The sequence below is a fragment of the Neovison vison genome, chromosome 6 (assembly GCF_020171115.1).
Source record: "Neovison vison isolate M4711 chromosome 6, ASM_NN_V1, whole genome shotgun sequence".
NCBI lineage: Eukaryota > Metazoa > Chordata > Mammalia > Carnivora > Mustelidae > Neogale > Neogale vison.
In genome coordinates, this window is record NC_058096.1 from 78,896,945 (window position 1) to 78,910,390 (window position 13,446).

The window sequence follows — 13,446 nt, forward strand, 5'->3', positions numbered from 1 at the left end:
CATTACATAAAAGAGGAAAATTCTTTGATAAGTGCTTAAGATATTTGTCTTATTTGACTTTTAATTTCTTGGCTGTAGACTATGTGAAGCTGGAAGTTAAAACAGCCACGAGAAAACTAGAACTGGTCTCTACATTTTAAGTAATTCTATAATAAAAGGTGTAAAGTAGCAAACTATAAAATAAATATGTAAATTAAAGACAATAAAATAGAAAACTATTTAAAAAGTTAGGGAGTTTTGGGGGGGGTCATTTGTTATTTTCACTTTATTCTTTCTGCTTTTTTTATACATTAATTCCTTACAGTAAACATATACTACTTATCTAATGAAAATAATATAACTTTTTCTTATTGTGAGAGAACCCCCTACACAAGGTCAACATTTTCTAGACCAATATTCCACTACTCAAAATGACTCATTTTCTGAGATTAAGTACTCAAGGTTTTATTTTAATTTAGCATGCAACGAAAGAAACACTCAAGAGACCACATAGGTAAGACCATTTCATGGAGTTCATTTAATTTCCCATGAGTAATGAGACTTTTCATCACATAAGTCAGTGGTTTGTGTGTATTTTTCACTACGGTTGGCATATGGGAGATACAGAGTTAATTTTATAATTATTTATTTGTATGTGTTGATACAAAGCCCTCAGGAATTTTTTTAAATTTTATTTTATTTTTTCAGTGTTCCAAGATAGCTCTCAGGAATTTTAACAGAATCTGACCAGAAGATTTATCAAGACCCTTCAAAAAAAAAAAAAAAAAAATTGAATTGGCATCTTCACAGAATTGGCATCTTCACAGATTCATGGAAACCAAATTTAGCAGCTTAGCAACTTCACGCTGCGAACCACACAGTCGCTATTAAAAACAGTTTCATTTCTACTCTGATTCCCAAGACCACACCTGCCCTCCCAACCTTCCGCAGGTGTCTTGCCATTTCTGTTTATGGAGAGAAGGTTGCTTGTAGCTTGAACTTTCTCGGCGTCTCACCCTCTCAGCTCCAGTTCAGTTCTTTTGGCTTTTCTTGACTGTTGGAGAGAAAGGATGTGTCTTTGGCAACCCCACTAGAGTCCTCAGATTCCTCCTCCATCCTCTCCTCAGAAACTTCCATTCAGTTGACATCTTATTGCTTGGATTTCAATCTCTCCATCTTTACTGATGCCCTCCTTTCAAATGAAAAGCAAAGTGAAATGAGAGCATAAAAAATGAAACCTTAAAAGTGCTCCAGGAAAACACTAGTTAAAATATCTACCCAGAGGAGGCATCGGCTAAAACTACAAACATGATGAAATAAACCTCTACTTTCTATAAACATAAAGGACAGGTACCATCTAACTGTTCGAAGACCCAACTTCAGTGTCACAGAAGATGAGCAGTCCCACTGTGTGAGCAAAGGCCAAGGGATGGTACATTTGTTTATGCAACATACATTGTCAATGGTTAAGCAGTCCTTACCTGGTAACTTTTACATTAGATTGTTTTCTAGAAATGCCTTTTCATGTTATGTGCAAAATTAAGTCATCTTTAGAGAAAAGGTTTATCCAGTGGATACTTTGGTACTTTTCTTCAAGACTGCACTGATTCTGTGCTTTCACCCAAATAAGGGTAGACTCTGCTGATCTTAAAAGTCATTTTTATGACTCAGGGAGACTGAAACATTAGTATACATTTTTCTAAGGATCCAGGAAGTGTTATGTCTCACCAAGGATTAATATAATCTTCTACTACAAGTGGAACTTGGAAAAGGAATAAAATGTGATTCATATATTCATCAGTAAATACTGATGGAGGGCTTCCCATGTAGGCACTGTACTAAATGTTATGAGGGACAAGAGTGGCTCCAAAGATAAGCTAGGTATGGACTCTACCCTCAAGGCATTCACACAGTGCTGGGTGACAAGACACAGATGTGTAAATAATTATGGTAAAGGCTAGATAATGATTCATGCCATAAGTGAGGCGAAGACATCTAACAGATTTCATAGGAGGAAGTGACCAACCTTAAAAATTTCTGCATCAGCAATGTCCTTACTTCATTCTGAAGTCCAAAGCCCTGGTGCAAATCTTTCTGTGGGAGACTACCTGAATGTAATAAAAATCACTACAGAAGAATCCCTAATAGAAAGCATTCACAAGGTGGCATCTTTCTGGTACTCGTACCAAGATTCAATAACACCCATCCACATGACTACCTGAAGTCCTGACGGTAGTAATCTTCTAGATGGGGCTGTTGGGCTACCTGGGGCAGGGTAGTAATTGCTATGCATTTATGGGGTACTGCAGCTTTAAAAGCATGTTTCCATCCATTATGTGTTAATTATTATCCCCGAGGACAGGCTGGCACCATGTAAAGTGCAGCTAGGACACCAGGGTTCTAATTCTGCTCAGTTCTCTCTGATTCAAAATGAGGGGTTTGGTTACTAGATGCTCTCCAAGGTTCTTCATGTAGCTAGGTGGGTAGAGCAAATTTTATTATCACCATTTTATAGACCAGGAAACTAAAGTCAGGAGAGCTCAAGAAACCTGTAGATAATAACTGATATCCCAGCTCTTGAGATTAGGCACCAAGACCTGTAAAAAACAAAGAATTTTCTACCCTGTCATACTGAGAGCCCCTCTTAGTAAGAGGACAAAGAGAGGCCCACATAGCAGTAATCTAAGTATTTAAGTTATAAATCAAGAGAATGAACTGTTAACAAAATAATCGATCTATCCTCCCACTCTGACAAATACCTCCTTTACAAGAATCTGGACGGCCAGGTGAGAATCATGAATTCTGGGACTCTTCCAAGTAGGAGGCTGGAAAGGGGCAGTGAAGGAGAAGTTGATGCTACTGAGTCCTCTTCCCCCACCTGGTAGGGCCCAAAGTGCCTGGGAGGGCGCACCTCAGCCCACAAGTCCAAGCACTGCCCACACTCCAACAAAAAGCCATTCCTGGACACAAGACTAAGTTCAGAGGCCCATGCAAGTCCTGGAGGAGGGTTTGTTACTCTCTGGGTGAGGATTCCAGAATTCTGACTCCCTGGAGCATGGTCTAGAAGAGGGTTCAGGTTCCTTGACTGCATGGGCAGGGGGCATTATGAAAAGGAGAACCACAGAGCAGAGATCCCTTGGGTTTAAGAGACAGTCTGATCACACTACCTGAAGACCAAACCTAAGAAAGAGGAAAATCCGGGAGCTTTCTTGTGAGAGGGTAGTATGGCTTAGTAGTCACAAACCAGGTTCTGCAGCGAAACACCTGGGCTGGGATCCTACGTTGGCCACTCACTGGCTGTGAAATGGCAAGCAAGTTAACCAACATCCCAGGACCTCAGTTTCTTTATCTTTAAAATACATGTAATAAGTATTATGTGGAGTACATGGAACACGTAAAACGTTTGGCAGGCATTAAATGCTGGGTAACTAAATGTTGCGGGGGTTCTCTTCAGCTGCATTAGGTGAATGCGCCTCTGAGAGGCTTTTCTGGAGAATTATATAAGCCTAGTTATATCCAGGCTCTCTGATAGTCAAGGTTAAAACGTTCTCTCCACTAAATAGTGAGGCCAGGGCCAGGGATGGGCACCAACCACCACATCCCGCCCATGTCCCGCCGGGTCGGATGACGGGGGACTTCGCCCGGCAGATTCTGAGCTACAGCCAGGAGCTCGGGAAAGGTTAATTCGCAAACGTGGCCGTGAGTCACGGCGGGAATAAGGAACTGAAACCAAACGTTAGCACACAGCCTGGTTCGTCTGTGTGATGCGCAAGGGGAGTGGGAAGTAGCATCGGGTAAAAAAGGCAAGACTCGGAGCCCGGGTTGACGCAGCTCAGTCCCCTCCTACCCACTTCACTTTAGGGCTCACGCAAACTTCGCTGAGTCTTCTGACAGGTCTTGACATCTCTCCTCCGCGAGGAGGGAGGGAGACTCAGGGCAAGTCGAGACTTCTCCCTCGCACCTCCCGTGAGTGCGAGCCCAGCCAAATGTGCAGACTGCACGCCCAAAACGAAGAGACGTTTAATAAGGGCAAGCCTGGGCATTCTCCCACCCCTCCGGGTGGCACGAACTCAAAGTGGACCATCTCCACACCCTAGTCCCCCCACTTCCCTCCCTGCAAAAACAACTTGGAAATTTTGCTGCTGCTTGCGGACCAAGAACTGCAACTAGACCTTTCTGCTCCCGTTAAGGGGCAGTCGTGACTGGGCACTGCGAAGTCAGACTCTCTTGAAAACACCAACAAAGAACTATATTTAGCTCTGAGCTCTCCGCCTAAATTCCTCTTATTTTCTTCACTCTGAGCTTCAAAACGACTAGGTTGGGGAAGTGGGAGGAAGGGGGCGGAGGGAGCAGCAGAGAAAGAACAGCTGTGCCTCCGCCTCTCAACTCAATCTCTATAAATAACCAATCATGAGCCGAGGCTACTTTTTAGCCAATGAAGCAACCCAAACTGGTAAAACCTTGGCGGTAGCCAATGAAACAACAGTTAGGGGTGTGAGATTTGCGCCCCGGAACCAATGGGCCCCGAGTCTGGGAGAGGTAATTTGAGCTGGAGTGTGGGTGTGTGGTGCAAAAGCTTCCTATTTCTAAGCCCGAAAACCTGTTCTGCCCACTGAGCATGCCCTGACTAGCTGCGGGCGCCGCCACGACTTTTGGATCGGGTCGTAATCCGACCGCCGGGTTTCCGCCCCAGCCCAGTAGGGACGTGGGTGGGACCCGCCAAGTCCCAGCCCCAGAGAGCGCCGGTCGAGAGGCTACCCCTTCCCCTGTCGGGACAGGACTTCAGCCTTGAGTTCCTGTTTTCTTTGTCGAGGAGCTGAACTGCAGGCAGAGTGGCCGCAGAAGGCCCAGTAGAGTCTCCGAGGCGAAGGGTTTAGAAAAAGCTGGTCCGTGGGTGGGCAAAGATGCTCCACCCGCTGCTCTCGCACTCAAATGCCCTTGGGGTCTCCGACCCGGAGACGCACACTCGCTGGGGGCTCGGAGAGTGGAGTCCACAAGCTTATAATAACGGGAGTCCGCAAGAACACAGCCCAACCCATTACGGGAGCGGCCCTCCGCGCCCACACGCTGCTTGCAGAGCCACCGCCCTACACCGCCCTACACCATCCTCCCACACCTTCATCCTCTCACCTGAGCTTTTCCAGCACCCCTCAATCACCTACACACCCCCGTACCTTTCTCAACCAGCTCCTGGATTAGAGCCTCTCGCAAACCGCTCCACCAGACTCAAACTGTTAGCCCCACCCTCGGGCCCGCCCCCCCCCCCGCCTGGTCCCCCGGAAAACCAGGAGCGGCGGATCAGGCGGGCGCGGCCGTCGGCGCACTGGGCATGCTCGCCGGGGCGGGGAGGGCCGGGCTGCGCGCGGCGAGTAGGAAGCCCTCGCCCCGCGGAGGCTGCGGGAGAGAGAGGGCGATGGGCCGCGGCGGTGGGCGCACGCTCTACGGGGACTCATGCCACGCGCGTCCCTGTCCGGCGCGCAATTAGCAGCCACCTCCGCAGCCCACCGCCACCACCCCTTCGCCCTCCCGGGCGGTCGCAGGGAAAAGCTGCAACCGTCGCCTCGCACAGGCTGCCGGCATTGTCCTCCCGGTCCGCCGCCAAGCTTGCCGCTGCCGCCGCGGACTGCTGCGGGGCCCCGGACCCGCGCCCCAGGGACGCGCCGCCGCCTCCACCGTCCCGGCCCCCGGCTCCCGGTGCCTGGCCCCCCGTTTGGTGAATTCTGAGATCCGCGCTCCCTAGCCGCTCTCTCCTAGGTTTTTCCCGCAAGGCTGAGGAAGAGGAGAAGTCGCCCAGCCGCCAAACCCAGGCTTCCTCCGGCGCGCAGCCCCGACGGGGCCGCGGCAGGCGCGGCGAGAGCGCCGACGGAGCCATGAGAGAGTACAAAGTGGTGGTGCTGGGCTCGGGCGGCGTGGGCAAGTCCGCGCTCACCGTGCAGTTCGTGACGGGCTCCTTCATCGAGAAGTACGACCCCACCATCGAGGACTTCTACCGCAAGGAGATTGAAGTGGACTCGTCGCCGTCGGTGCTGGAGATCCTGGACACGGCGGGCACCGAGCAGTTCGCGTCCATGCGGGACCTGTACATCAAGAACGGCCAGGGCTTCATCCTCGTCTATAGCCTCGTCAACCAGCAGAGCTTCCAGGACATCAAGCCCATGCGGGACCAGATCATCCGCGTGAAGCGGTACGAGCGTGTACCCATGATCCTGGTGGGTAACAAGGTGGACCTGGAGGGCGAGCGAGAGGTCTCGTACGGCGAGGGCAAGGCCCTGGCCGAGGAGTGGAGCTGCCCCTTCATGGAGACGTCGGCCAAAAACAAAGCCTCGGTGGACGAGCTGTTCGCAGAGATCGTGCGGCAGATGAACTACGCGGCGCAGCCCAACGGCGACGAGGGCTGCTGCTCGGCCTGCGTGATCCTCTGAGGCGCCCGCGGCTGCCGCGCGCCGGCCGCGCTCTGCGCACAAAAGCCAAACGCACCCGACTCTCTAAATGTGATTTCTCTTCTTGCTTTGAGATTGGAGACGACTTTGCATTGGCCGGGGTGTCCCGGGAGCCCGGCTGGCCTCTGCGGCCGGCGTCCCCTGCCTCCGCCCCGTGTCCGAAGGGGTGTCCCGTCCTCACCATCCGACACCCGGTGGAAATGTGGCTCTTGGAAGCATGTACGTTTCTCATTGATTTTGGTTGACGCATATTTCCCCGTTTAAATGCCGTTAGGGCGCTGTATTGGCAGCTTGACACCGGCAAGCGAAAGTTTCAGCGTGGAAAAAAAAAAAAAAATGGGGTGGGGAGGAAGAGTACGAGGAGGAGGTGGAAAGGGAGGGGGGATTTCCCCCCCCCCCCAACAACCCTTTTCTAGTTGCAAGTTTTAAATACATGGAAGGAAGTCCGGGAGAACCAAATGAAGGAGCAGGAGGAAGGAAGAAACTTTTGGTTTTTTCCTTGTTTTCCAGGAGTAGCTGGAAATTAAGATGGGGTTCCTTTTCTGCCAGCTTGGAAGGGCAGCCCTGTGACTGATTGTGATTCTAAGGATGTCTATGCAAAGTTGGATTCTTGTTACAGTGTATCCAATCTGAAGTATGCACATCTGAACTGGGACTGTAAACACTGATGCCAATACAGTGTGGGGTGCCAGAAAGTGTCTGCTGATATTTGTGGGAAAAAAAAAAAAATCTATTTTGTTTACCTACTGTATCAAAGGGGAGTCTGGGGGAGAACGGTAGTATTTTTTTTTTTAATCAGCTGTGAAAAAAAAATGTTACAGATCTGCACATTTTTGTGTGTACTATTGTGTGCCTGTGTGTGTGTGGTTTTTCTTTTCTTTTTCTTCTTTTTTTTTTTTGAGTTTAGCTTTTTGTTCTTTTTGGTTGGCAGTGACAGGTTTTGATGACTAGCTCTTTAAAATACAGTACAAAGACTTCAAAAATGTGATTCAGGGCCCCCAGCACCCCTGTGTCTGCAGAGTGCCTTCAAAACTCAGCTGTTCAGCCGGTGCCAACCTGTGAACTTCCCACCATATCCCAGAATCTGCTATTCCCCAAACCACTTCCTAGTTTCCTTTCTGTAATCTTCCTGAAGGAGCCAGGACAATAGGGCCTGTTGTTTGGTGAATTTCTTGATTATTTCCAGCCTTTAAAATGTAATTTCCATGTCTTGCAATGGGCTTCCCCCCCTTCTTTCTTTCTTTTTTATTTTGCTTCATTTTGTTCAGATGTTCAGGTATTTAGCTCCCCTTTTATATTATTTTTTTAAAAATTTTTGGTTATCTGTTCTAGGGTGTTCCTCCAGAAGCAAAGAGCAAAATTTTACTGTTGTGATGTACCAAGAGAATTCTAACTAACTGTAATTTTTAATTCCAGACACGCGTTTAATCATTGTCTCTTCATTTTAAGACTTTTAATACAAATGTCGTTTTTAAAGAAACAAACCCAAAACTATCGTTTGTGTTTCTGTGTTTCATATTCAGTGATTTAATACAGTATCATGGCTGAGGTGGATGGGGGCAGGTGCTTGATGCCCACAACAAAAAAACCTCAGTGACAAGCGGGGTGACATTACTTCCAACTCCTTAAATGCGGAAAAAAAAATCATAAAGGTCTAGGAAGCCCTGGGGGTATGGCCACTATCACTTAACTACAAGATACGAAGGGTATTGAATCTGTTCTGCTGACAGGGAGCAGTTTACCTCACTGTGGGTAGAGAAGGGTAGAAACCAACTGCTAATACTGCCTTAGATTTGGTGAAGTTGCCAATCTCCTGACCAGGCAGGGAAGAGCTTTTAACTTTTCTTTTTTCTTTCTTTTTTCCCCCCTCCCATGTTTTGTTCTGTTTAATTACATCGTATATCAAGTCAAAAATAGGTTTGAAGATGATTTTCAGTACTGAAGTCACACTAGAAAGAAAAAATGAAGATGAACCCCTAACTCCCATTAAGCTGCAATTTGTGGACCATTTTGACCTCATGAAATTTTCCTTCTAACAGTAGGAGGCAGTGTGAGCTGCTACTTCTTATTTTATTTCAGTTAAGGGCCTCGTTACTAGTATAATCTCTGTAGAATAAAAGAAAGTATATGACTGTACATCAAGAGTGTATGTGATACACCTCAGCTGTGTGAAGTGTAGGTGAAGTCTTCTGTTGGGGAAGCCAAAAGAAGTTACAGGCCACAGGCATCTTTAAAGCTATTAACATCTTGCCTTAAAATGGGTCCTTTGCCCAGGTGACCTGCCACTCTTCCAGCATGGAGGAGGAATAGAGAATTGGCCTGTGATGGTCCTATGGCCATTTTTTCTCATTCTTGAGCTCACGTAAGTTTAGAATCACACAGTTGAAAGGCAGTATGTATGATAAATATAGAAATTAAGAGAAATAAGTTTATGTCTTTGCAAATATTAAGTTTTGCATTTGAGTAAATTTAGTTTTTCAATAGATGTTAAGTGTTGAAAATTCTGAAGACTTGGTAATACCAAGTACTATGTGAAGGATTTTTTAAAAAGGCATTTGGTGACTGTTTCTTACGGCTTTGTTTTTTTTGTTTTTTGTTTTTTGTTTTTGTTTTTGTTTTTTTGAAGCCTTTTGACATAAAGTGCTGCCAAATATCAAACTAACTTAAGACATGTCTATACTCCTGAAAGGAGTTTGAAAACATTTGAAAAGGCAAATTGGAAACAAACTAAGCTGATGGGTCCATTAATCATCTTCACAGAGGATTTATTCACTTGCATGACTAAATACTTTATAGGTCTGAGATGCCAGGGCAGAAGATTTTAATATGTTTTTACTGAGTACTGTGAAATAAATCCTTTCTGGGTTCTCAATGAAAGCAATTTTGTTTGTGTGCCTGGAGCAGAAATGTAGTAGTTCTGTGTTTTGCAGCCTTCTCCATTATTTTCTTGACAAAACTGAGAGAGATTGAGGGCATTGTTTTAAAGAATATGTCCGCTTCTTTGGCCAGTAAGAGCCCCTTTGTAGTAGTATGGTGTGAAAAGATAGGAGCATTTGTTTCCATGGAAAAGTTGGGTTGATTTGAGGGTGTTAAAGGAAGCAAGGGAGTTTGCTATAAGGCAATCACCTGCCCCAACAGAAACTGGGTGGGAAAGGAACCTTTATCTTGGAGAGCAAAAGTCAACTTTTAAACTTGGCCCCTGCTGTTTTTTAACAGCTTTTCCTTTTGGTCCCTGTCCTCCAAGCTTTATGTCATTTCAAAGGTCTATTTTTGTCCTTTAGTAAGAACCTTAGAAAAATGGAAGATACCATCATTGGAAGTCTAACATTGTCATGTTTGGAATTTATGGCTTAAATAAAACAATTGCTGGGTTGTTAACTATAGAAATAGACTTCCCTGAATCACATTTTAGAACCAGATCAGCTTGAGGTTAGAATTATTGAAAAGTATGCGGCTTCATGTTTCCTGACTAGTTAACCTTTTTTTTTGGAGGTGGGGGGGATACTAAAATGCCTCCTTTCTTTGGCCTGTTGTGGTAGTTTCATAAATGTTTTCTCCAGCATGTGATTGCAACTCTTGAGTCAAAGTTCAGTATTTCTCGCAGGTAGGGTGGGAAAGTGAGAGAACACTGCTCATAGCAGCCAACCTTGAGAGACAGAGGCAAGATGTCACCAAAAGTATATATTTACTTTTCACAATAGCTGGAATAAGCCACCTACTTCTAAAGGAAACAAAGATTTAATTTAGAGATCACCAGTATAAGTTAAAATGATCTCTAATTTTTGTTACACTGTCCACTTAATTAGGAAAGCTTGCTAATACAAATGTCCTTGTGAAAATGCAGCAAATGTCTAAAAACTACTAATAGAATGTGATATTTTTTATTAGAAGATTTACTCAGATTACTAGGAATAATTGAGTGCATTTGATTGCTAGTTTCAGAAGATCTATTTGATTTAATAATAATGGATTTTGATGGTTTGAGAAGACTTTAGGATTATCTAGCCAGAGGTTTTTAAACTTGCCTACATACCAGAATCACCTGGAGGTTAAAACAGGTATTGCTGGGCCTTGTAGTTTCTTATTTAGTATGTCTCAGTATGAGCTCATGATTTTTATTTCTAACAAGTTTCCAGATGACGTTGATGTTGATGTTCTAGGGACCACACTTTGAAAACCAATAAAATAGTCCAAACTCCAAATAAGTACTATATCAAGAGCCACATAGATATTTAGGGACACAGGCCCGTGTCATACATTTTAGAGTGCTACCTATCCCAAAGTCATAAAATAATCTTGATTGAAATTTATAGCTGAAGAGGGCATAGACCATTTACAATCAGACTGTTAAACTGTGGAGTGTGGTGGACTGGTATGGACGCATTGTAGTTAGAGTATTTAATCATCTTCACATTATTAAGTGAACAGTTTGGCTGTGGTTTCCAGTGTTAACTTCAGAACTTGACTTTTAAAATGCGAAGGATAGGAGCATGGCCTAAATAATAAGAATCACCTTTTTTTTCCACTCAAAAATTTTGAAAAGAGTGTCTTAGTGTTTGTCTTCCCTTTGTTTCAAGATTTAAAAGCAAGGATTTTAACTTTCCACATATCCCAGCAAGAATTCTTTAAAACAAACAAACAAACAAAACAAAACCAAAACAAACAGAACAAATTAGAGAATTTAAGTCTTCAGGTCATGGTAAGCACATGCATGTGTCATATGTGTGTATGTAAATACATACACTCAGTTTCTTAGCTGGACTTCCCAGGAATCTGGTCAGTGTCCTGTGGTTACACAGTTATTCATTCTGGGACAGCCCATACCACAAACCTGCCACACATCTTGTTTTCTTACTCATCTTAATCTTTTAGAAGAATGAGTGTTAATCTGTTTTGTAAACTGGAGGGTACAGCTATCTGTAGTCTTCCTTTGTTTTAAACAGACATTTTTGAAGAAATGCTTTCTTAGAAAAGAAATTGCGTGCTTTTTTGTCCAATTGACTGAGCAACGTGTTTTAAATGAATTATCTGATAAAATTATGTGTGGCTAAATTTAATCAGAGGTTTGAATATGTTTTGTTGGCTTATTTGTGTTAATTGTGCAAATGTAACAAACACACTTTTTTTTCATGGAAAAGAGAAAGATTATTGATGCCTCTAGGATACAGGTGCCCCAAAATGGCCTGAAATTATTTCTTGATTGTTAAGAATATGTTTGCAGTGGAAGTTCGTAAACATAGCTGAAATTGATTTATTCGTTATTCAGTAAGCGTTTGTTGAGCACGTACTATTAGCTGTTGTGTAAGGACTAATGCTTAAATAGTTGGAAGCCAGACAAAGGAGTAACAGTACTGTCCTTTTATCACTATAAGCTGTGAAAATAGCATGTATTAAACAAAAGGAGGATTTGGAAAAATGCAGCTGCATACGCCTTCTAGTAATATATACGGGTCTGTCTGGCAGGCAAATAGAGTAGGTAGATTTGTTGAGAATTGGAACTTTGAAAGGTATGTGGATATTGCAAATAAAAAATGGATCCCATGAGGCTTGAGTAACTAATAGTTGTTTTGTTGCACGTGAAACTCTATAATTTTGTGCGTTTCCCACTTCCTTTTTGAGGTTAGCTAAAACTGAACATTTAGAAACAGGAGATCAGGTTGCTTCCATATTTTCATGTCTGAGGAAGGAGGGGAAAATGGAGGAAAAAACACGAGATTTGTATTCACTGTTTTAAAAAAAAATTAAATGAGGGGAAAAAAAGGAAAATAAAATTTAGATTATATTCTTTAAAAAAAAGAGAAGCAATTGCGGGCATATAGTTTTTGGGGGTTCTTCATGTGAAGAAGATTCAGGGTAAGATATCTCTTTTGTACGAGATACTTTTCTAAAAATGAGTGTGCCAAAGAATTAAGCAGATGCTTTAAGTTTGCTAAGCTTATAGTAATTTTATACAAAGGTTCTGGTTTTCATGCCTTTGGTACTTATTGGAAGAAGGCAATCAGCTCTGAGAAGGAAGTGTTGGGTGAAAAGCTATACAAGGTAATAGTAATAGCGATTGTAAAACCACAGAAATTGAAGGGAGTTGTAATTATTAATGAATGTCCTGCTGTTTGCAAGATGATCTCTAGTGACTGTTTTATGTAGACTATCTCCTGAATTAACATACTTTCAAAATGTGGTAAGTTAGAGAACGACAGAGATAGCAAAATTGTTCATCTGAAGGTACTTCACTGCTTATTTTTTTAATGTGATTATAGAACCATTTATGAGATGCAAATTTACTACTTATAGTTTTATAGTGAAAGTGAAGGTCTTAATATTTTACACCTATCTGACCATTTATAAAAAGTTTTCAAAATTTGGTTTTAGTCATGAATTCAGAATATTTTAATGTTATTTAATATTATACATATTAATATAATATTTTTAAACATTCTCTTTAAAGACTAACATACTGAATTAATTAATCTCATTCAAGAAAAGAGCATCTATAGAGATCTGTACTAGTATAATTCTATATGAACATATATGTCAACAACATATATTTGAAAATATATTTTAGATAGTTTTGCACTATACATTGTAAGTGGGTAAGAGAATTGCAAAAGTATATTTCCAAGTTTGATTTCAACATTATTTATCATCTAGTGGAAAAAGGCCTGAGTTTGGAGTTCTTTCCTCTGAGTCTGGTTACTTAGCTTCATTTTGTCATAGTATCTGTTACTTTTCTTTTTGTATCTCATTCCATTCACCCACATATGGTTCATGCAAATGGTTGTCTCTGTTACAAATGTAATCTGTATTAATTGATAAAAAAAATCTAAGAACTGATTACCTAATGGCTATATAAATGTGTTTTCTGTGTACTAGTGTAAAGAGAGAAGTCTTTTTCATGCTGTGTTTCAAGTCCAGACTGAAACAGATCCAACTAGTTAAAGCTGCCCACTCAACAGATAACCACCTTTAGGTGTGGGCATAGCCTCTGTGCTTCATATTAAAAACTAACGAAGTTTTTAAAAAGTGAATT

The 13,446-nt window shown here is 43.0% G+C and overlaps 1 protein-coding gene and 1 long non-coding RNA gene across 2 annotated transcripts; one reads left to right on the plus strand and one right to left on the minus strand.

Moving 5' to 3' along the window:
- Nucleotides 1–490: 490 nt before the first annotated feature.
- LOC122908618 lies at nucleotides 491–5,228 on the minus strand. The gene is made up of 2 exons (XR_006384990.1): nucleotides 5,154–5,228; nucleotides 491–1,171 (listed from the first exon to the last, which is right to left on the minus strand). It is a non-coding gene; the product is annotated as an uncharacterized LOC122908618 (long non-coding RNA).
- A 186-nt stretch (nucleotides 5,229–5,414) lies between these two features.
- RAP2B (RAP2B, member of RAS oncogene family) lies at nucleotides 5,415–11,963 on the plus strand. Its single transcript, XM_044251638.1, has one exon. It carries the CDS (start codon nucleotides 5,850–5,852, stop codon nucleotides 6,399–6,401), a length of 552 nt encoding a protein of 183 aa, XP_044107573.1. The 5' UTR covers nucleotides 5,415–5,849; the 3' UTR covers nucleotides 6,402–11,963.
- The last annotated feature ends 1,483 nt before the right edge of the window (nucleotides 11,964–13,446 follow it).

Coding starts and splice junctions, on each gene's coding strand:
- RAP2B (XM_044251638.1), top strand. CDS start 5,850: ATGAGAGAGTACAAAGTGGTGGTGCTGGGCTCGGGCGGCGTGGGCAAG.